This window comes from Megalobrama amblycephala, linkage group LG17 (genome assembly GCF_018812025.1).
Source record: "Megalobrama amblycephala isolate DHTTF-2021 linkage group LG17, ASM1881202v1, whole genome shotgun sequence".
Taxonomy (NCBI): Eukaryota; Metazoa; Chordata; class Actinopteri; order Cypriniformes; family Xenocyprididae; genus Megalobrama; species Megalobrama amblycephala.
The window spans coordinates 32,432,476-32,454,459 of NC_063060.1; the positions used below are offsets into that span (position 1 = coordinate 32,432,476).

Consider the following 21,984-nt stretch of genomic DNA (forward strand, 5'->3'; position numbering starts at 1 on the left):
CTGAATATAATTTTGTCAGTGTGTTAATGTCGACCCGAGAAGCGAAAGAAAGTTAACTAGACGCAGGTAAAATGCAAGGGTTGTCGATGTCAAAACACTATTTAAGCTGTGATTCAAGTAAGGAATAATTGACGACGGGCCGTTGAAATATTAGAAAAATAATGCACACCTGAGGTCGTGATTCGGTCACGACTCGAAGTGGAGTCAATTATTCTGCTTATACCGCGGTTATTCTCAGTCCTTCATATAGCCCATGAGGTTTTTTTTTTTTTTTTTTGTGGGGGGTGCCCTTTTTTTTTAGGTCAGAGCAACTGCCCCTCAAAATTCCTGTGCACGTCCCTGTCTCTCGCACTCTGAACAGGTTGTAATGAGAGCCAGTGGGGATTCAGCGTAGCCTAACAACCCTTGTGTTTGTTTCTGCAAATCAGTCAGGGGTTTTGATTGACTCTTCACGTTTCCAAATATGTGTGCATATACTTTTACAGATTTTTTACTTTTTTACTAATAGCAGATATGAATACAACTTTAAAGCACTGTGTGAAAAGCCTATTTTGAACTGAATTTTAGTAAACACAACATCATAAGATAATTTGTGTGGCATTCAAAACTTGATTGACTAAAACTGGTAGTCAATACAGTTTAACAGTTTTATATGATGCACATTTCTAACCTAGAAAAGCATAAACACTGAGGAAAGTCAACATCAGGCCACTGAAATCTCATTACAATCAGTGTCAGAAGCCATAGGGGTGATGAGCATCGACAGATTAACACCTGACAATGAATTATCCAAATTACACTAATGAAGCAAAAATCACAAGTTTTTGATTTTAACATCACATTTATTCCATCCCACACCACAGGCATGTTCACACACTGGTATCAATGCCAGAATGAGAGAAAATGTCATCATTCATACCACAACTGAAACACTCTCTGCCAAATCTCAATAATAACAGCAGCTGCAAACCAAACGTGACTTTTAAAATGGTCGCACAATAGTTATTAAGAATGTTTTAGGGATGTGAGGACTAACAAAACTTTGATGATTGATGTGAACAAACTACAGTAAGAGAATATGGACATAAAATGAATTACATGCATGAAACTTATGTAACATGTAAATGTTAGTCTTGCGTACTCACTTTGGAAAAGCCAGAGATGAATGAGTGATCTCTACTCTCACCAACTAAATGTTCTTGATTCATACCAAAAAGTGACCTGCTGAATTAGTCATATAAATAAAGTTATGTTTTGGTACACAGTGAAAGCTGTAATAATACCAGATGTACCTCTTCGACTAGCATCTTTAAAGAAAGAAAGCCTATTAACGGAAGTAAGCTCTGTAAGATTGTGCCTATACATGATGACCAGAACAAATCTCTGAACTAAAGCACACAATGTCTTTCCTTGGTCCCTGTAAGCAGAGTGCCGACTGTTAGTTGAAGATGACAGCTTTCCACAGTTTGCTCATTTCAAAACTGGGCTGACTGTGCAGGTGAAGGACAAGAGTAAAACCGTCATGCTGAAAATTTAAACTCAGCTCAGCAAGTCTGGTTGAAGGCCAATTCTCTGAAGCACATCCTCAGGCATGCAAAACACAGGGTTCACCGGTTTGATCTGCTCATCTCCCAGCAAAGACAGACCAGCCACACCAAACAGTGTGTGGAAAGGATCCACCTGGACAGAAAAACAAAAGAGAAATATACATTATACTCATAACATATCTGTTTAAAGAAAGGTAAGTCCTATAGAACTTGCAAAATATTAATGCATATGCAAAATTTCATGTGACAAAATCTATAGAGCTTACGCAGGTCCTGATTTTGCAGAGTTAGACACATTCCCGGGTCATCATATTTTGTTGATCCTGGAACAACATTGCTGTCCAAAAATTTATACCTAACCCTATCCCTACCCCTAAACCTGACTCTACCCATAACATATTCCTTAAATCTGAGGGAAACAACAGATTAATTAATACCTAACCCTGGTTGTATGCCTAAACTTGACATGAACTGTAAACTTGTACCTAAAATCTGATTGGTTGATTGGAATGTCTTTCCAGGATCAACAAAGATGTTGATAGAGGAACATGTGGCACTTGGTGAAATCAGGTTATGCAGAGTTTACCATGTCTCCAGGCCTGTCAGCGAAGCCTCCGGTCTCTTCATCCTGGCAAGCAAGAATAAAATTGCGCAGTTTTGCTTTGTCAATCCAGTGAATTCTGCCAATGATCTTCAAAGATGCAAGAACCCACCAGGAATAGCAGACATCAGGCAGCTGAAATCAGAAAAAAATAAAATAAAATCATCCACAGTTGCATATGCCATCAGATATAAAAGAGTATCTAGGATATATATATATATATATATATATATATATATATATATCATTAATTTTTATTTTGTTTATTTATTTGGTCAATTTCAGTTTAGTTTTATGGTGTACAAATAGTTTTAATTTAATCTAATCTGATTTAGTTTAATCTGATTTTTAAAAAATATTTAAAATATTTTTTATAATTAGTTTAATTATCTTTAATTTAATTAAATTTAATTTTTAATACTTTTTTAAATTAGTTTCAATAGGCTATAAGGTACAGTTTTCACACCACAAATTGTACTATTTATAATCCCACAACAATGACTGGATCAGATGGTTTCTTCCTGATGGTCAAAAGATTTGTAATAGATTAGAAGATTTGGGAAATTAAATCATACTATGCAGCATTGATTGAAAATATGAGAACTAATGTAATTTCATTTGTAATACCATTTCATTTTTATTCTTTAAGCCCTTTTATATTATTTTAATTAACAAAATTATTCTTCATTAAAGGGTTAGTTCACCCAAAAATGAAATTTCTGTCATTCATTACTCACCCTCATGTTATACCACACCCGTAAAACCTTCGTTCATCTTCGGAACACAAATTAAGATATATTTGATGAATTCCGAGAGGTTTTTTATCCCCCATAGACAGCAATTTAACCACCACTTTTAAAATCCAGAAAGGTACTAAAGACATCAAAAAAATAGTCCATGTGACTGCAGTGGTTCAACCTTAATTTTAGGAAAAGACAAAAATACGCTTTGTGCACAAAAACAAAATGACACTGTTCACGTGAGCAGCACGACACATGCGTGTGATGCTGACACAGGAGCCGGCCAATAATGAGCCGGCGTTCTGATGTAGAACCTGGAAGCACTGGACGACATAAACAAAGGAGGAGAATGACACAGAAGAGAAGATATTATTGCATAAAGTTGTTATTTTTGTTTATGCGCACAAAAAGTATTCTCATCGTTTCATAAACTTAAGTTTGAACCACTGCAGTGACTATTTTAACGATGTCTTTAGTACCTTTCTGGACTTTGAAAGTGGTGGTTAAATTGCTGTCTATGAGTGATAAAAAAACTATAATTTTGACCTTCAACCGTTTGGTGGCCACTGAAGTCCACTATAAGGAGAATAATCCTGGAATGTTTTCATCAAAAACCTTAATTTCTTTTCGACTGAAGAAAGAAAGACATGAACATCTTGGATGACATGGGGGTGAGTCAATTATCAGGAAAATTTTATTTGAAAGTGAACTAATCCTTTAATGACAGAATTATCATTTTTGGGTGAACTAACCCTTTAATACCTATGATCTACAAGACATCTTACCTTCTCTGGTCTCCCATTCAGGCCTCCTGACGGCAACTGTCTTTCACAGAGCCACCAGCCCAACAGATCTGCATTTACTTGATGAAGCTGCCCAGTGACGGACAAGAAACCTGTGCAGCAGTAAATCTGGAGACAGGATGAGAAAAACATGACTGAGACACAGAGCATCACTTACAAATACACTAAAAAAAGGGGCATAAAATACCTCAAAAATCTCACCTGACCAGCATGAGACTCTGAACCAGGCCTACAACCAAACCCACCATCAAAGTTCATACAGGACAGCACAAACTGAACAGCCTTGTCCATGTTGATCGCATCCAACTTCCCCTACACAAAAATTTGTCTTGTTATATGCATTTAAAACCATCAAAGCTTGCAGGAAACACCATTAATGCAATTAAATATAACATTAAATACAAAATAATTCAGACCAGTAGTGCCAACGTCGCAACCGCACAAAAGGAAAACCGTGTATCTATTTCACCTGTTACGGGGAAAAAAACAGTCCTTTATGTAGTCATGTAACATTTAAATGTTTATTTCACTAAAGACAGAAAAAGAATATAAATGTACCCCATTTGTCCCCAGCGAATGAGCCGTCCTCCTGCTGCAGTCGTCTAACATAGTCCACCACTTTGTCCACATCAATGACATTAATGCTATCGTACAAGGACAGGATCTAAAGGGGGTAACAACCATTTTTCCCATAAACCATTTTGTACAGCCATTTATTAATCATTATGGTTGCCTTCTATGGAATGTATTTTATTAGAAATTATCCAAAATGTACTATGATAAAGCCATGTTTTTGGTGCACTGACTACCATTTGTATAACAACAAAAAAACATAGTTATAAAGGTGCCCTAGAACTTTTTTTAAAAAGATGTAATACAAGTCTAAGGTGTCCCCTGAAAGTGTCTGTGAAGTTTCAGCTCAAAATACCCCATAGATTTTTTTTAATTCATTTTTTTAACTGCCTATTTTGGGGCATAATTAGAAATGAGCCGATTCAGGGTGTGTGGCCCTTTAAATCTCGTGCTCCACGCCCCAAGAGCTCGCGCTTGCCTTAAACAACATAAAAAAAGTTCAAACAGCTAATATAACCCTCAAAATGGATCTTTACAAAGTGTTCGTCATGCAGCATGTCTAATCGCGTAAGTACAGTGTTTATTTTGATGTTTACATTGATTCTGAATGAGTTTGAGGCTGTGCTCCATGGCTAACGGCTAATGCTACACTGTTGGAGAGATTTATAAAGAATGAAGTTGTGTTTATGCATTATACAGACTGCAAGTGTTTAATAATGAAAATAACGACGGCTCTTGTCTCCGCGAATACAGTAAGAAACGATGGTAACTTTAACCACATTTAACAGTACATTAGCAACATGCTAACGAAACATTTAGAAAGACAATTTACAAATATCACTAAAAATATCATGTTATCATGAATCATGTCAGTTATTATTGCTCCATCTGCCATTTTTTGCTATTGTCCTTGCTTGCTTACCTAGTCTGTTGATTCAGCTGTGCACAGATCCAGACTTTACTGGCTGCCCTTGTTTAATGCCTTTCATAATGTTGGGAACATGGGCTGGCATATGCAAATATTGGGGTCGCACATATTAATGATCCCGACTGTTACATAACAGTTGGTGTTATGTTGAGATTCGCCTGTTCTTCTGAGGTCTTTTAAACAAATGAGATTTATATAAGAAGGAGGAAACAATGGAGTTTGAGACTCACTGTATGTCTTTTCCATGTACTGAACTCTTGTTATTTAACTATGCCGAGGTAAATTCAATTTTTGAATCTAGGGCACCTTTAACTCATCAATTCCTGATGAACAAAATCAAGTCCCGCCCTACATTTTTTTCTAGTTCAAAAAGCTGTTTCACTTGGATGTCACAATAAGGGGAAAAAAGTCTATCGCAACTGTAGTTACACACTGATTCCTACTGACCTGTACAGCACTGAGGGTGTAGAGGAGGTGTGGGTCGTGGCCGATGCTGGCGCTGATGCCTCCACAGTCATGCTGACAGGACTTGATGAAGTCTATGATCTCCTCACGGTTCATTCGAGAGAGCTGACCCATCAGGTCCATTACTGTCAGGCCCCAGTAGATGCCACTCATTCTCAGGTACTCTGACAGCGTGTACTCCTGCAGGAGGAATTAACCTCCAGTTTAAATTATTTATTGAAGGGCAATCATTTTGGGCTTTTTATAAGCCAACAACTTACATAATCATCCTTCTTGGAGCCATAGGCAGCAATATAGTCTGCATGCTTGTCCAGGAGGAGAGTGTTTGGAGCATCAGGTTTAATGATCACGTCTTTAACCTGGGTTCCCTGCGAGATAAAGTAGCTGTCATCACAATAAGCTCAGAAACTGCAGTCTGATACATTCATTTCAGTTTAGACTGTAAACTGCTGAACTGACTGGGCGGATGCCATGACATGTTTATGCTAATATCGCTCTCCTCTTCTAATGTTTTCTTCGCAATCGCATGCCCTTTCTTTATGGGGAAACATTGATACACAATTAAATAACTATAAAAGCAAAGTGGTGTGTTTTACATTACCATTCTGGTGGAGAAGCAAGAGAGTGGACTACAGGCTTACTTCAGCAGTCACACACATTTTACATCATCACATATTTCGTCATTTCTACGGGTGCTCATGAAGGACAGAACGCATTTAACGGGGACGTTATGCGATTTTGCAAATCGCAACTTCTAAACGGACGTTTACGTGAATATTTATTGTTTTTTATATTATATTATATTAAATATAATGTCATTGTGTCACAAAGCAAAGAAAGTGCTTACCATTTTTTCCCAGAAAAATTAAAATACTGTCACTAGTTTTATATTAGCCGTTTTTATGTTTATGCAATGCTGTTAGTAAAATTTTAGACATGTTTAAATACAATTTAAAATTGTGATTTGTGGGATTTTTTCTAATAATAAATATTCAGTAAACAAAAAAATTCACACATACGAAATTAAAAAACATTTCTAAAATTAAAGTTATCACTCAATGGCGACATCTAGGTTGGGTCTAAATGTTGGTTTACTGATTAATGTTTTTATTTCGAATAAATTAAAGAATATTATTCCTTTGATCATTTTTTCTTTCTTGCAATATCTTTGGTAACAAAAGTCTTGACAAATGCAGTTAACTTGTTTACTCAACCTTGTGTGGATCCAAATGATGTTACTTCTTGAGTATCATAACTTTTATTACACTTTCCGTAAAGGGGGAAAATCATATAAGGTTGCACAGTTGCAGTTTGTAATTAAAATGTCAATAATACAGTTTCTATTACTGGCCAAATCATTTGGTCAAGAAAATGACTAACATTTTTTCATGGTAGATTATTTATTTTTATTTTGAGGACATAATTCATTTAAAAAAAATGAGGACGTGCTCAGTAACTACTTTGTTCATCTTAACATCTCATCAACTTACTTGTTCAACACTACAAAAACAAAGACGGCAAGGCATGCTGATATGACATAAGGCAACTTGAGTTCTGTATAGGCAATTTACAATCTGTTAGATACAATCCTGAGATCTATTATATCAAATACATCATCATGTACAAAAGAAGCTAAACCAAACGATCAGCTCTTGGCATGGAAGTCCTGGGTTTACAGGTTCACTGTTTGAATCTCCCAAGAAGTTCTCTTGAGATGATGAGCCTTTGGATTTGAGCAGTCCCTTCATAAATCTGTGGATTCAGATAATAAGCCATTAATCAAATTTTAGCATCTTTACAAATGAACAAATTAATAAAGGTCTCCAATCCTTACCTGGTAAATCTTAGCATCTCTCATCAGCTTCTCCACAGGATATTCACTATTGAAACCGTTCCCACCAAAGATCTGGACGGCATCAGTGGCACACTGGTTTGCAATGTCTCCGGCAAAGGCCTTGGCAATCGAAGCATAGTAGGTGTTCCTGCGACCCTCGTCCACTTCCCAAGCTGCTCTCTGATAGGCCATCCTAGCAAGCTCCACTTTCATGGCCATTTCAGCCAGAAGGAATGACACTGCCTGGTGCTGGGGGTCGGAAAACAGACGCAGCGTATTCGTTATTAATATTGTAGAATTAAGTAGATTTATTTTAGAATGTACTGTATTAACTTCATAGTATCAGTTTAGGTTGTCAAACATGTCTACTGAAACAGACACCTACCTCTGCAATAAACTTGCCAAAAGTCTTTCTTTCCAAAGCGTACTTTGTGGCCTCTTCCAGTGCTCTCTGTGCAAGTCCCGTTGCACCGGCAGCCACCTGAAAAGCATCAAGATATGGTTGAGATGACATTATGAATTAGCCATCTGCAATTTGTTAGCAATAAAAAGGACACTTACTGGTGGTCTGGTCTTGTCAAATGCACCCATGGCAATCTTGAAGCCGGCTCCTTCTCCAATCAAAACATTCTCTTTTGGGATTCTTACATCCTCAAATGTGATGCCCCTGGTGTCTGAGCATCTCTGGCCCATGTTCAGTTCCTGTTGAACAGGAGAATGTAGACTTAAGCAAACAGTGCAGAATCTCATAGTGGTATTAATATAGTGTTTAAGTATCATCTGAGTGCATCAGACTGCAGTTGTCAGCACCTTTTACCTTTCTGCCAGGCTGGACTCCTGGGGTGTCAGCTTCAACAACAAAGCCTGTGAAAGCCTTGCTAGCAGGACATTTTGGATCGGGATCCGTGCGGGCCAGCAGGAAGTACCTTTAAATGCAAACCAATAGGTTTAGAATTGCCCCAAAAACAATTATGAATAAGAAGCAGTTCACCTACCAGTTTGCTTTTCCTCCATTGGTGATCCACATTTTCTGACCGTTGACCACATACTCGTCTCCTTTCTTCACAGCCCGGGTCTTTATCGCAGCCACATCAGAGCCTGCTCCTGGCTCGGTCACACAGTACGCCTGCAAAAATGAGTCTATGTACTTACTTACTATTGCTAAAGGAACGCTTCATAAATCATAAATATTGATGATTAGAAAAATGATGACACACTTACACACATTAGTGGTTCTTCCGTCATTCTGCCCAAATATTTCTTCTTCTGGGCATCATTACCAGCAATAATGACTGGCATTTGCTGCATAGGAAAGACACATAAAAATGTAACTAACTATGATAAGTTCTAGCATTTTACAATAGCTGTTAATTTCCCAGTAAAAAATTACCGTTTAATATAATTATTAAATTAATCACACTAAAAAAAAAAAAAAAAAAAAAAAAAAAAAAAGGTCATAAAACACCACTCACTCCCAGAGAGTTTGCCTCAATGGCTGTCTGTACACCAGTGCAGCCAAAGGCCAGCTCCTCTGTGATGAGACAGGCATCAAATATGCCCAGACCCATTCCACCTGGAACACATTGCAATATCCAACATGGTCAGAATTAAAGGAATAGTTGTGCTCATGTTGATCCAAACTCCTATGACTTACTTTCCTCCATGGAACAAAAATATATATATATTTTTAAGAATATCTTGGGTACTTCACTTTCATATAAAGAAAAGGAGGCCTGAAGCTGCCAAGCTCTAAAATGACATAAAAAGTACCATAAAAGCAGGGGTTTTAAATCTTTTAGATGCCACAGACCCCCAAATATGATCACCCTCAAGCAAGGGATCCCCATGCTAAGATTTGAAAGGCAGTTGAAGGATTAGTTTGCTTCAGAATTAAAATTTCCTGATAATTTACTCACCCATATGTCATCCAAGATGTTCATGTCTTTCTTTCTTTAGTCGAAAAGAAATTAAGGTTTCTGAGGAAAACTTTCCAGGAATTTTCTCCATATAGTGGACTTCAGTGGGGACCAACGGGTTGAAGGTCCAAATTTCAGTTTCAGTGCAGCTTCAAATGGCTCTACATGATCCCAGCTAAGGAATAAGGGTCTTGTCTAGTGAAACGATTGGTCATTTTCCACAAAAAAAAAAAAAAAAAAAAATTATCTACTTTTTAACCACAAATGCTCATCTTGCACTAGCTCTGCGATGCGCCACGCATTACGTAATCACATTAGAAAGGTCATGCGTGATGTAGGTGGAGGTACCAATCCAGTGTCTAAAAAGCAAACATGCAAAGACTAAGTCAAATGCCCTTTACAAAACAGACATCCCAAGTCTCCCGGAAGTTCGGGAGTCTCCCGCATATTGATAGCGGCTCCCTGATGCCCGCAAATTAGTTAAAATCTCCCGGAATCAAGAGCGAGCGAGCAAGAGCGCGCATAGAGACTGTGTTTCAAACCAGCGCACGCACGGCAGAGAGGGAGACGGAGCGAGAGAGAGACCTTGCGTGTGTGTGTGTGTGTGCGTGTGTGCGAAGCGCATGTATGACAGAGAGCATCCCGAATGGCCTTTTTCGGCAAATCAACCAATCAATTATCAGTGAGGTGAGTTGACAAGTTTCATTTCATGTGCATATTATTCAGGCTAGTTGCCAAGGCTACATGAAAACAACAAACTCCTTAGACCTGTTTAAAGTTGCAATGGAAAATAAATAAAAGCAGTTTACATAAATAGTATAAGCAGCTTATATAAATAGTAAAAGTAATCTACATATTTAAACATAATTAACGAATAATTGCATATGCCTATAGCTTATAGCTATAGGGGGGGGGGGGGGGGGGGGGGGGTTATGATACCTCCCTGAAATGACTTTTTGCAGGTTGGGATGTCTGACAAAATAAAAGGTAAAGTTTTTCACCCTACTGCGGTAAAAGTATAATTTCTTTTTTTTTTTTTTTTTTTTTTTAGAAAATGACCAATCGTTTCAACCTGTTGTACCCCAGGGAAGTCCACTATATGGAGAAAAATCTTGGAATGTGTTCCTCAAAAACCTTCATTTCTTTTCGACTGAAGATAAAAAGACATAAACATCTTTGATGACATGGGGGTGAGTAAATTATCAGGAAATTTTAATTCTGAAGTGAACTAATCCTTTAAGGCACCTCTATAGTTTCTTGAATAAAAACTCAATTTGTGCTGTGAAAAAAGAATCATGTGTCAAAATATTATTTGGAAAATATTTTACTATTTACTACAAATATATACTATATATATATATATATACTATATATATATATATATATATATATATATATATATATATTTAATCATTTACATTTAATTATTTTACATTTCCATGTATCCCCAGCACTCCCTTGCGGCCCCACACCCCACTTTGAAAACCCCTGCCATAAAAGTATCATAAAAGGGTTCCACATGACTTTTACGCTGCATTTCAGCTTAAATGTCAGGATGTTCTTTACCCAAATATATGGACTACTTTTATGATGCTTTTATGGTATAATTGCATAGAAACAAGCAATCAGTAGATTATTGTAATGTCTCCTTTTATGTTTAATGGAAAAATGAAAGTCATACAGGTTTGCACTTGGAATGACATGAAGGTGAGCAAAATGACAGAATGATCATTTTTGGGCATCAGTCTTTAGGTTTGGACCTTAAAGTACCTACCACAGTCCTCTGGAATATGTCCATTCATAAGACCCAACTCCCATGCTCTCTTAATGAGAGGAAATGGATACTGCCAGGAGGAAATCAACCATTACAATTTTTGCAAATCAAAAATATGTAATATGACGGACCGGTAGATTTAAATAGCTTACTTCCCCACTTCTGTCATATGATGCGGCAGCTGGGACAATCTCCTCTCGTGCAAACTTTCTTGCCAACTCCTGGAACTCTTTCTGCTGGTCAGTAAATTCTGTAAAATTTGAGGAATAGTGTGTTGGGATGGTGAAATGGTGCCTTGGGATTTCTGAAAACATGGTGAGGTTAAGTAACATTGTAATCAGAGGATGATCACACATACCAAAACTGAAGCCTCCATGAGCTCCCTTCAAGGTGGCAGTCGCTGCTTTGGCACTAGCTTGAGCGCCGGAACTCTGAAACCTGAGTCCAGTCCGAACACCTGCCCTCAAAACCTGTTGGACAATGATTATACAAGTCAACTACTCAAATAATCCACAAACTAACCAATATACAATATTATTGCATTCATTCACTATCTTAATTTAATAATATCAAATCACTATAATTCTAATATACAGTAGAATGAGTTTGGCAAGAGTATGTTACTGTATATTTGCAGTACAGTATGGCAGTATGAGGTAATATCCTGTCAAGCACTTTGTTTATAGATACGTTTATTGATTAATTAACCCTATCACGTTTGTGAAAACTTCATGAACCCAGATGGATATTATCTCGAAATGTACACTACGAAATATACACTAGGAATTCAGCTAACGTTAATCGAACTGCCTAGCGCTAGGCTAGCTATCTCAAACTCACCAGAATTTACATTTGAAACGAATAAAACGTCATGCATATGCAAAATATATTCTGTTCGCAAATATGTCAAGAGAAATGCGTACATACCTTATTAAAAAGCATCGCTATTTCTCAGTGGCTGCACTCAGATCCTTCAATGCCCTTACAATGTTCACCACAAAGAAATCATGAAGCACCAACCAATCAACGACCTCTGTTTCATCACGTGATTAAGCACCGTCGCTCTAGTGACTTTTGCCCTACTTTTTTTATATAACCAACGATAAACATATTAGATCAGTTTATCAAGATTTATTTAAAAAAAAGTCCACAAGAACATTAATCAAATATTTTGTTAAAGAAATAACCCTTGCTTCAATTACGATACGTCACTGTCATCAATTAATTTATTAATATATCCAATTTTAATTAAATTGTTTAAATAATCCTTATGCTTATTTTAAAAAGTGGGATTTAAAAACGTTATGACTTAAAATGAATAATAAAAAAAAAACTAACAAAATACTAAGAAATTCACATTAGTTTTTTCAGTCTTTTCACTCTGTGGTTATTTCCTACAAATGTCATAAGTAAAAAAATAATAATACGAAATATAATATGTTAATAAGCAAAACATTTTAATTTTTTTAAATACATTTTTCTCGAATTTTAAATGAGGGGAGTTTAACTGGCAGTCTCTCCAGTAGAGGGAACGAGTAAACAGCACACATGGGCGGCGGATCCATGTCTATGGGCGGATCGCCCTTTGGACCGGTGAAGATAGCTGTCTTGACAGATGCCAGTATCGGTGAGAAAGCTAAGTTTAGCGGGAGTAAAAATGCTAAACTGTATCTAGTCTTTCGTCGTACTGTTCGTTTATTACATCGGATCTCATTAAAAGCGGACAAACAGGTAAATAAATGCAAAGCATATGTGAGTGTAATGCTTGCTGACGCCCGAACTGCTCAGTGTTGACACATCCTCAGCTAGCTCCCCGGCTAGCGCACTCAAACTTGAGGAGATGTCTCCGGACGTCAACCCCAACACCCTCCTGGGGAGAATACGCTTTTTAAACAAGTGCATTGAATGTTTCCGAAAAAGTGAACCTCTGCCGGAGTCCCTGTGCTACGTGCCGAAAGAGGTTTGCTACAAAATCTGTAAGGATTCGTCGTCGGGCTCCGTTTCCGCGTCCTCGTCAACAGCTGGCAACTCGGGTGGCAAAAGCCTGGTGTCGGTGTGGGAGAGCCCGCATCAGGCGCCACAGAAGAAATCATGCAAGTGTAACATCGAGCCCAAGAAAGGGACATGTATACGGACAACAGGGGAGGAGTACTGCAACAGCCATGGCCTGTGGGTCAAAATAAGCAAGGTAGAACATTTTAATGTATGAGGTGTTGTCGGGAACTGGTGTCAGACGCTATTCTGATTGATCTGCTGTATCATTATTGATATCAGTGTACACGGGACTTCCTGGTTCATGACGTCACTGCATGTAATGTGTTTGCGTGGCACTCGGATTCTTCCACTCTTCAGCTCAATGGACATTCAAATGAGAGTCAGCATGTTTTGTTTGTGTGCTCTGTCCATCACAGGAGCAGCTGGAGGAGTATCGTGCTGGTCTGGACATAGAGGAGGGCTGGATCCTGGTGTGTAAACACACAGAAGGTGGAGACAGACTTGTGCCCGTGGAATCTCCTGACACTATCAGCCGCCAACAGCAGCTGTTTGGCTATGACCACAAGCCTTGTAGCAGGTTTGTGGATTTTTAAAAGTCCACCATTTTCTATTTCCCTGATCCATACAAACTTAAAACTGTGAATCGTTAAATAGTGAGCAAAATCTGTGGTCTGTAAGTTTATTTTTTTATTTAAAGAAATAAATTCTTGTATTTAGCAATTATGTATAAATGGATCGAAAGTGAAGATTTCTATTTTAAAAAATAGCTGCAAGCAGCGATGATGGGTCCGAGCCCTGGCGCCCCGGTGGCTTGAGCAACTGTGCACGGCAGGCAATAGGCATTTAAAATGGGTAAAAGTAAAAGAATTATGTTGAGATAAGTCTCTTCCTGTTTCCCTTTTTGTCAATAATTAATAACCGCTCTCCATGGCAACACCTTTTGAGATATCCAAAATCTGTTCACAATTTAACATCTTCAATGTCTTGCCACCATGTTCAGAAAGTTTGGTGTGAATTGTATGAATTACAAATTAAGAGCCTAAATAAACCTAAATATCTGACTTCCTGTTGGTCGGAGCTAATGACTGTAAATTAGAAAGTTGTCCGGCTCAATGAGAACAATATATGTACAGAGTTTGGTGACTGTAGGTAAAACTAACCCCACACTTTTGTCAAAAGGTGGCATTACAGAGCTCCCTCTCCAGGCCCGTTTCTAAGGCTTTACCCATGTCTACTGGCTGATCACTCTAATGTGTGTCGAGTTTCATGTAACTTGAAGCAAGAGCCTCCCAAAAATATTATTAAAGTTTGATGCGTTGCCATGGCAATAGTATTTAAGATATCAAGAATCTTTTTTGGTCTACATCTGCCATGTTTTGACATTATTACTGATGAAGTTTGAAGTGAATTGGATAAAAATACGCTGTCCTTAGTCAGGGTTTACACAAAAATATTAAACTCTTTTCAACATATATATAATAAGAAATGTTTCTTGAGCAGCAAATCAGCCTATTTGAATGATTTCTGAAGGGTCATGTGACACTGAGGCCTGGAGTAATGCCTGCTGAAAATTCAGCTTTGCCATCACAGGAATAAATTACTTTTTAAAATATATTCAAATAGAAAACAGTTATTTTAAATTATAATAATATTTCACAATATTACTGTTTTTACTGTATTTTCATCAAATAAATGCAGCCTTGGTGAACATAAGAGACTACTTTCAAAAACATAAACTCTTATCAACCCCAAACTTTTGAATGGTAGTATTTTTTTAATTTTTTTAATTTTTTTTTAGCATTAAAAAAAATATATTAGTTTGTGCTCTTAGAATAACACCTCGATCAACTATTATAAAATAAGCTGCCAGTAAAATTTAACTGGGAAGTCTGACATATTCAGTTTAGTAACAGCTCACTTCTTGAATTGGCTGTCAATGTAAAGTGCATATATTAACGTATAGAAGTGTTGATTGTGAATAAATGTATCCTGATGATTCAATGGATATAAATGACCAACATTTTTCCTTGACGGCTTTATAGGTGGGAGCAGGTGGTGGATGTGGAAAACTCTTTACACATGGGTTCCAAACCCAAGGTGGCAGAGCCGGACGAGGCCGCTGTTCGAAAGCTGAGGTGAATGGATGCTCTGACACATAAATTTTATTATATAATTAAACAAAACTCTCTGTCATATAATTTCCTGTTTTATGTTTTACTCCTGCTTGTTTGCACCACATGACTTTTATTTTAGTCTAATTTATATTTTATGATATTAATAAGCAGTTATCATATCTGTGCAGAATAATATATTTATAGCAATATAGTAGAATAATCATATATATGCCAAAAAAAGTTTCTTTAACAATAAACAAACAAACAAACAAATCTTTTAATGAGCCCTTTTTTCCTTCATTATGATAACGATAAATACATGCTTGTAGAAGATTGTAGAAGAGGGGTATTCAGGTAAACTAAAATAATTGTATGTACAGTATGAATTAAATGTTTTGAATAAATGAATAGATTCATAAAAAATGATTTTTTTATGATTTTTTGTCATGTTATTGACCAAGATCTGCCTAATTCTGTGAAGGAATATATGCAATCTCTGTCTTCCAGGTATGCCCCTCCTACGTGGATGTTTGAATGTGACGAGGACCTCGTACACTACTTCTACGACCACATTGGGAAGGAAGATGAAAATCTTGGCAGTGTGAAGCAATGCGTGACCAGCATTGATGTGTCTTCTAGTTCGGTATGTGAGGGCTATCATTTTGTGTAATAACGAAAGGCAGAGAGCTGTGAGTGTCAACATATTGATGTTCTAGACTAGTAAGTGAGTTTTTATGTTTGAAGGAGGACCCCAGTGGTGGTGCAAGCTGCCTGACAGATGGAGACACTGAGACCTACTGGGAGAGCGATGGCATGCAGGGACAGCACTGGATCCGTCTGCACATGAAGAGAGGCACTGTGGTCAAGTAAGGACAACTGATTTGCTAGTCACTCTAATTATCATGGACTTTGTTTACAGGGCACTCAAATCTGATTTGGTTATCAAATCCGAACCTTTGAGACTGAGGGTGTGTCCACATTTGTAGTTTGCTTCGTTTGGTCTGGACCAAAAAAAAAAGAAGTATTTAGTCCTGGTCTGATCAGCGTTCAGATTGGCAATTTTATCACAGAACCCAAAAGATACCTAACCTAAAAGCATAGGGATACGTTCACAACCTGATTGGTCAGATTTTATGACGTATTGCCTATTTTGAGACTGAACGTACCGAACATCCAAAACAACGCTGTGTGATGAGATAAATGTGTTTGTTGTGTGTGCGAAGCCTGCATATGATGGTATTTTGGTCAGCTGGGAACTCGTGAAGAGCTTATAAAATGTGTAAAGGAGTCAAAACAGCAGCAGGAATCCCTCCGTCACGCACAAACTGATACCTGTGATGGGCAAACTAGCGACTATGACAAGAAAAACCAATATGCGTGAGGATTCTGTCCTTTTTAGGGTCTCATCGTCCTGTTTTTGGTTCGTTTACATGTCTTTGGTCTGTGTTGTGTTCATATATCATTTGATCTGCACCAGAGTTCGTTTGGAAGCGGACTGAGACCCATCTTTTCAGTGGTCTCGGTCCGCTTGTTTGGTGCGCGCCAGGGTTCGGATGGCAGCGTTCACACGTTCAGATGAACCGCATTAACAGAGCAATCGCACCAGGGTTGGTTTTAATCGAACCAAACGTGACAAGTGTGAATGCACCCTGACTGTCTGAAATCAGGTCAGTTTGTTCAGACATTGTTGTCAATATTGTGTGTCTACAGTACATTGTATGAAATATAATCTGATCTTTCAGACTGGGGTGCATTCCAAAAAAATCAGATTTTAATTGGATTCAAACAATAAACATCATATTTGATCTGTTTTTTTGCTCTCCAGAATTCAGAAAACGAAACCTGTTTGAGTCAGAATAAAAACTCTGAACATAAAAACATAAATTATTATATTTTCTCTTCCTTTAGCAAACTGATATTAACAGTGGACTCAACAGATGACAACTACATGCCCAAAAGAGTGACTGTATATGGTGGAGAGGGAGATAATCTCAAGAAATACAGTGATGTAACAATAGACGAGTAAGTAATTTGTTTTATTATTATTATTTTTTTTGGTGCAATGTTTTGTTTGGAAAGTGTGCTTGACAAAATTTATGTCATTTTGATATTTTGTTATCTAATGCAATAACTTTTAATTGTGGTGGAAAAGTCCACTTTTTGGGGCCAATTATCATTTTATATGTATAAGCAATAGTAGTAGCTCTATTTTCAAGTTATAAATATGTAAAGGTTATAAAAGATTATGAATATTGCAACAGTATGGCTTTATTTCTCTTGTAGCAACTTAATAGGAGAGGTTTGTGTTCTGGAGGACATGACATCACATTTGCCGGTTATAGAGATCAGGATTGAGGAATGCAGAGGTAAGACATGTGCCGTCATCTGAAATAGAAAGCCAGACTCATGACTGTTCATTTCTATTCTTATCATTCATTTCTTGTCACTATATTTTGCTGTAGATGAGGGAATCGATGTACGAATCAGGGGTCTAAAGATCAAATCGTCCTGCGAGCGTGACTTGGGCCTCAACGCAGACGTGTTTCAGTCTCCCAACCTAGTGCGCTACCCAAGATTGGAGGGCACACCTCCTGATGTCCTCTATCACCGTGCTCTGGTCATTCAGAGGTAACACCCAGCAATATGTGATTTGATAAGGCTTGTAACTGTGAGCTTTTGGCAAATCCCAGTATTCTTTTTGTGTGTCTGTAGGTTCATCACACTTCTGGACAGTCTATTACCACATATGGTGCCTGCATGGGACTACAGCCTTGGAACATTCAACCAGATCAAAGTTAGTACTCTTGCTTAGGACAAGTGTGTGTTGTTTGTATATCAGAAGTTTAAACTGGCAAGGCTTTAAATCGCATGCGAATAATAAACTTTTGTGATGACGAAAAACCGTAATGTCATGTGAGAGTAACCACAGTAGAAAAGAAAAAAAAACTGGTGGAAGGTTTAGCGTAAGGCAGTTCATGGAGACATTTTAATCGTTCACAATCTAATATTGTCATATCGCACACCTCTCTTTTTTTTCTCTTTCCTCAAATTTTGTACTGCCCTGTAGAGCATAAAGCAGTTCCTGCTGTTGTCCAAGCGCCGCTCTGCTCTCATCACCCAGTGCCTGAAGGACTCTGAGACCAGTAAGCCTAACTTCATGCCCCGCCTTTACATCAACCGTCGCCTTGCCATGGAGCACCGTGACAACCCCACTCTGGACCCCACGTGTAAAAATGCTGTCTTCACTCAGGTAGTTCACAAAACAAGTGCCAAATCATGTACAAAATGTATTTGTTCTGCGTTTGTGTAAAACATACACTACCTTAAGTTTTATTTTTTTCACTAAGATATGAATGCTGCATTGTTCAGCAAAACCCATTCATTTGATCAAAAGTAATGACATTTTAAAATGTTAGAAAAGATATGTATTTCAAATACATGCTGTGCGTTTGAACATTCTATTTATCAAATAATCATAAAAAATTGTTTCCACAAAAATATTAAAATCCAAAATGTTTTTTGAGCACCAAATCAGTATATTAATGATTTCTGAAGAATCATGTGAATCATTGAAGACTGGAGTAATGATGCTGAAAATTCAGCTTTGCCATCATGGGAGTGAATTGCTTTTTAAAATATATTAAAATTATTACAATTACAATTTTACAATATTACTATTTCTACTGTATTTTTGAACAAATAAATGCAGCCTTGGTGAGCATAAGAGACTTTTCAATAACATTCAACAGACCACAGTCTTTTGAATAGTAGTGTTTAATGAATTTTTTTTTTTTTTTTGTTATCTAGGTGTATGAGGGTCTGAAGCCGTCTGACAAGTATGAAAAAACTCTGGACTACAGGTAGTCTCTCTCTCTCTCTGGTGAAATCACAGAAGTTGCTGGACTAAATACTCAAAATGCTCCATAACATGCTAGTTATGATAAACTATCACTTTGTTATACATTATACACACAAATATATATTTTTGTCTTTCTTACAGGTGGCCAGCACGATATGACCAGTGGTGGGAGTGTAAATTCATTGCAGAAGGCATCATCGATCAAGGTCATAGTGATAAGCTATAATAATTCACATGTCTGAAATTAAACCGTACCCTGACCTGAGATTCCTGTCTTGCAGGCGGTGGATTTCGAGACAGCCTGGCAGACATGTCTGAAGAGCTTTGTCCCAGCTCATCAGAGTGCTCTTTGCCACTTCCGTTCTTCACTCGAACCTCTAACCAGGTAACAACCCAGTTATTACATGCACTGTCCTTTTCTTTCTGTAATTTTACTTTTTTAATCCTGCCGTAGTCCATTGCATTGGAGTTGACTCTAATGTAACAGACAAGGTAGTTATGAACCTCTCATTATATAAAAATTAAACTGTTTTTAGGGAGCTGGAGAGGCCAGAGACTTCTATGTGCCAAATCCTTCATGCCGAGAATTCCACAAGTTTGAGTGGATTGGGCAACTAATGGGCGCAGCTCTTCGTGGAAAAGACTTTCTGGTCAGTTTTGTTATGTACTTGCAGTGAGACCTTAGTATTCATTTAAAGTCAGCTTTCCTTGATCATTTGGTAGAAAATGGGATTTCATGATATTTATCCTTTAGGTTCTGGCTTTGCCAGGGCTGGTGTGGAAGCAGCTGATTGGAGAAACAGTCAGCTGGACGAAAGATTTTCCTGCAGTAGATTCAGTGCTGGTAAGAAGACCATATATCTCTCCTTCAGTCTTTTCTTAGTGCAACTACTTCCTTAACCATCAGTGGAACTGATGTATGTTTGATGTGATTCCTTAGGTGAAGTTATTGGAGGCTATGGAGCATATGGACAAGGACACGTTTGACTTTAAGTTCGGCCAGGAGCTTGTGTACACAACACCGCTGAGTGACGGGCGGCTGGTGGAGCTGATTCCAGGAGGAAGTGGAGTGGTGGTCCGATATGAAGATCGCATGGAGTTCATACGCCTGGTACAGAAAGCGAGGCTAGACGAGAGCCGAGAACAGGTAAAGACTCTTATATTTGGAATTAACAGAAAAAATAACATCTTTTTTGAGGACGTACTAAGCATATATTTCTCGATCGGTCCATACAATCCTGTGCTTAATCCATACTGTGTTCCTGCACTACAGATAGCTGCCATGCAGGCAGGACTGGTGAAAGTGGTGCCGCAAGCTGTGCTTGATCTTCTGACATGGCAGGAAGTGGAGAAGAAAGTGTGTGGAGACCCAGAGATCACAGTGGAGGCCCTTAAACGCCTCAGTGAGTCATACAGCAGCTGACATGGGCATTTAATAATTGATGTTCTCTGCCTCAGCATGAATTCTTGAAGGCATTGAACCGAATGGTGGATGAAAATATTACAGCTCTGTACAGCAGTCGTTCTCAACTGGCTTCACTTCAGGACCCAAGTTTTATGTTGATTTTAAATTGAGTGGCAATTGTTTGCTAGAATTTTATCTAAATGTTTGTTAATGTACTGTGAATTTTCATGTTATATTACATTACATTATATATATTTGTTATGTACTTTCTATCAGCACGCTATGAAGACTTGGAACAAACAGATGTCAGAGTGCAGTACTTATGGGAAGCCCTGATGAACTTCACCAATGGTTAGTAAGGTTCCTTGTAGTACATGAAACCACTGTTTCTAGTAACTTGCAAAGGGAAGTACCTAAATTTCTCATGTTGATTTATTTACACTTTTACCAGAGGATCGTAGCAGGTTTTTGAGGTTTGTGACTGGCAGAAGTCGTCTTCCTGCTCCAATTTACATCTTTCCGGATAAACAAGGGTAAGATGTGAAGAAAATAACAAGAGATCATGTTCATTTAGGTTGTGATCTGAATAAATATTGAACAAATGCTTTTTTTGTCTAGGTCTGAAACCACAGATGCACTTCCTCAATCTTCTACATGTTCCAGCACTCTTTATCTACCCAAATACCCAAGGTGTGTTTATGCAATATAATATATGGATGATGTTGTTATTTTTCATATTAGCTGAATGAAAAGTCAGTAACTTTTTTGACTGCATTATAAATGTGTTTAATCCACAGTGCTAAAGTTTGTGAAGAGAAGCTTCGCTATGCTGCATATAACTGTGTGGCCATCGACACAGACATGAGCCCTTGGGAGGAGTGACCTGACCATGTTTACAAATTTTACACAGTGGAGTTTTGGCATAAATAAACTAGCCTTCAGCACCGTGCACATGACCATGTCTACGCTATTGCCAATTACATCTGTACAGTATAAAATAAATATGTTATAAACCATACCTGTTTTGCTGTTCTTTTAAGATTATTAATCAAACTGTTTGAAATTGTGGGGAAATCAATAGGGACCACTCATGACAATTTCAATTTAGTATTTTGTATTCTAATTTAATACAAATATTTTCATTACAAAATATATTACCAGTATAACAAATTGAATTTTTTTGAATTTTTTTTTTTTTGTAATGTCCCACTTTTCCATTACTGACAGCAGCACTGAAGCTACATGAACTTTAAGAACTCCATGATCCAACAAAACAGTATGTGATTCAATTGAAGTCAAAACAGCTGACAGATGCTCTCATAAGCAATGTCACATTTGATTGGTGAAATAATGCAGTGGGGTAGGTTGTAACAAAGGAACGCCATGTATTTAACATTAACTCACGAGGTCTGTGATATTCCTGTAGAGGG

At 37.7% G+C, this 21,984-nt stretch overlaps 3 protein-coding genes across 3 annotated transcripts; 1 reads left to right on the forward strand and 2 right to left on the reverse strand.

Annotated features, from left to right (window-relative positions):
- Positions 1 to 821: 821 nt before the first annotated feature.
- rabggtb (Rab geranylgeranyltransferase subunit beta) lies at positions 822 to 6,390 on the reverse strand. The gene is made up of 9 exons (XM_048164418.1): positions 6,259 to 6,390; positions 5,918 to 6,025; positions 5,640 to 5,837; positions 4,250 to 4,355; positions 4,108 to 4,160; positions 3,893 to 4,003; positions 3,674 to 3,799; positions 2,134 to 2,283; positions 822 to 1,680 (listed from the first exon to the last, which is right to left on the reverse strand). The coding sequence occupies exons 1-9, from the start codon at positions 6,259 to 6,261 to the stop codon at positions 1,540 to 1,542; spliced, it is 996 nt and encodes a 331-aa protein (XP_048020375.1). The 5' UTR covers positions 6,262 to 6,390; the 3' UTR covers positions 822 to 1,539.
- Positions 6,391 to 7,038: 648 nt separating this feature from the next.
- On the reverse strand, positions 7,039 to 12,264 carry acadm (acyl-CoA dehydrogenase medium chain). Its single transcript, XM_048164417.1, has 12 exons — positions 12,109 to 12,264; positions 11,540 to 11,651; positions 11,334 to 11,431; positions 11,182 to 11,251; positions 8,964 to 9,064; positions 8,713 to 8,793; positions 8,487 to 8,617; positions 8,309 to 8,417; positions 8,053 to 8,193; positions 7,877 to 7,972; positions 7,492 to 7,740; positions 7,039 to 7,409 (listed from the first exon to the last, which is right to left on the reverse strand). The coding sequence occupies exons 1-12, from the start codon at positions 12,121 to 12,123 to the stop codon at positions 7,338 to 7,340; spliced, it is 1,275 nt and encodes a 424-aa protein (XP_048020374.1). The 5' UTR covers positions 12,124 to 12,264; the 3' UTR covers positions 7,039 to 7,337.
- A 460-nt stretch (positions 12,265 to 12,724) lies between these two features.
- Positions 12,725 to 21,572, forward strand: hectd3 (HECT domain containing 3). Its single transcript, XM_048164415.1, has 21 exons — positions 12,725 to 13,369; positions 13,593 to 13,753; positions 15,219 to 15,311; positions 15,798 to 15,933; positions 16,035 to 16,156; positions 17,199 to 17,312; positions 17,574 to 17,656; positions 17,753 to 17,918; positions 18,003 to 18,084; positions 18,358 to 18,540; positions 19,098 to 19,150; positions 19,291 to 19,355; positions 19,431 to 19,534; positions 19,686 to 19,799; positions 19,904 to 19,993; positions 20,090 to 20,296; positions 20,423 to 20,552; positions 20,831 to 20,905; positions 21,006 to 21,087; positions 21,173 to 21,244; positions 21,352 to 21,572. The coding sequence occupies exons 1-21, from the start codon at positions 13,022 to 13,024 to the stop codon at positions 21,434 to 21,436; spliced, it is 2,565 nt and encodes an 854-aa protein (XP_048020372.1). The 5' UTR covers positions 12,725 to 13,021; the 3' UTR covers positions 21,437 to 21,572.
- The last annotated feature ends 412 nt before the right edge of the window (positions 21,573 to 21,984 follow it).

Coding starts and splice junctions, on each gene's coding strand:
- rabggtb (XM_048164418.1), bottom strand. Junction 5,838..5,917: donor GCTCCAAGAAGGATGATTAT/GTAAGTTGTTGG, acceptor TTCCTCCTGCAG/GAGTACACGCTGTCAGAGTA. Junction 2,284..3,673: donor TGAATGGGAGACCAGAGAAG/GTAAGATGTCTT, acceptor TTCTGATTTCAG/CTGCCTGATGTCTGCTATTC.
- acadm (XM_048164417.1), bottom strand. Junction 11,432..11,539: donor TCATGGAGGCTTCAGTTTTG/GTATGTGTGATC, acceptor CAAATTTTACAG/AATTTACTGACCAGCAGAAA. Junction 8,194..8,308: donor GAGTCCAGCCTGGCAGAAAG/GTAAAAGGTGCT, acceptor CCTGTTCAACAG/GAACTGAACATGGGCCAGAG.
- hectd3 (XM_048164415.1), top strand. CDS start 13,022: ATGTCTCCGGACGTCAACCCCAACACCCTCCTGGGGAGAATACGCTTT. Junction 17,313..17,573: donor AGTGATGTAACAATAGACGA/GTAAGTAATTTG, acceptor TTTCTCTTGTAG/CAACTTAATAGGAGAGGTTT. Junction 17,919..18,002: donor CGTGCTCTGGTCATTCAGAG/GTAACACCCAGC, acceptor GTGTGTCTGTAG/GTTCATCACACTTCTGGACA.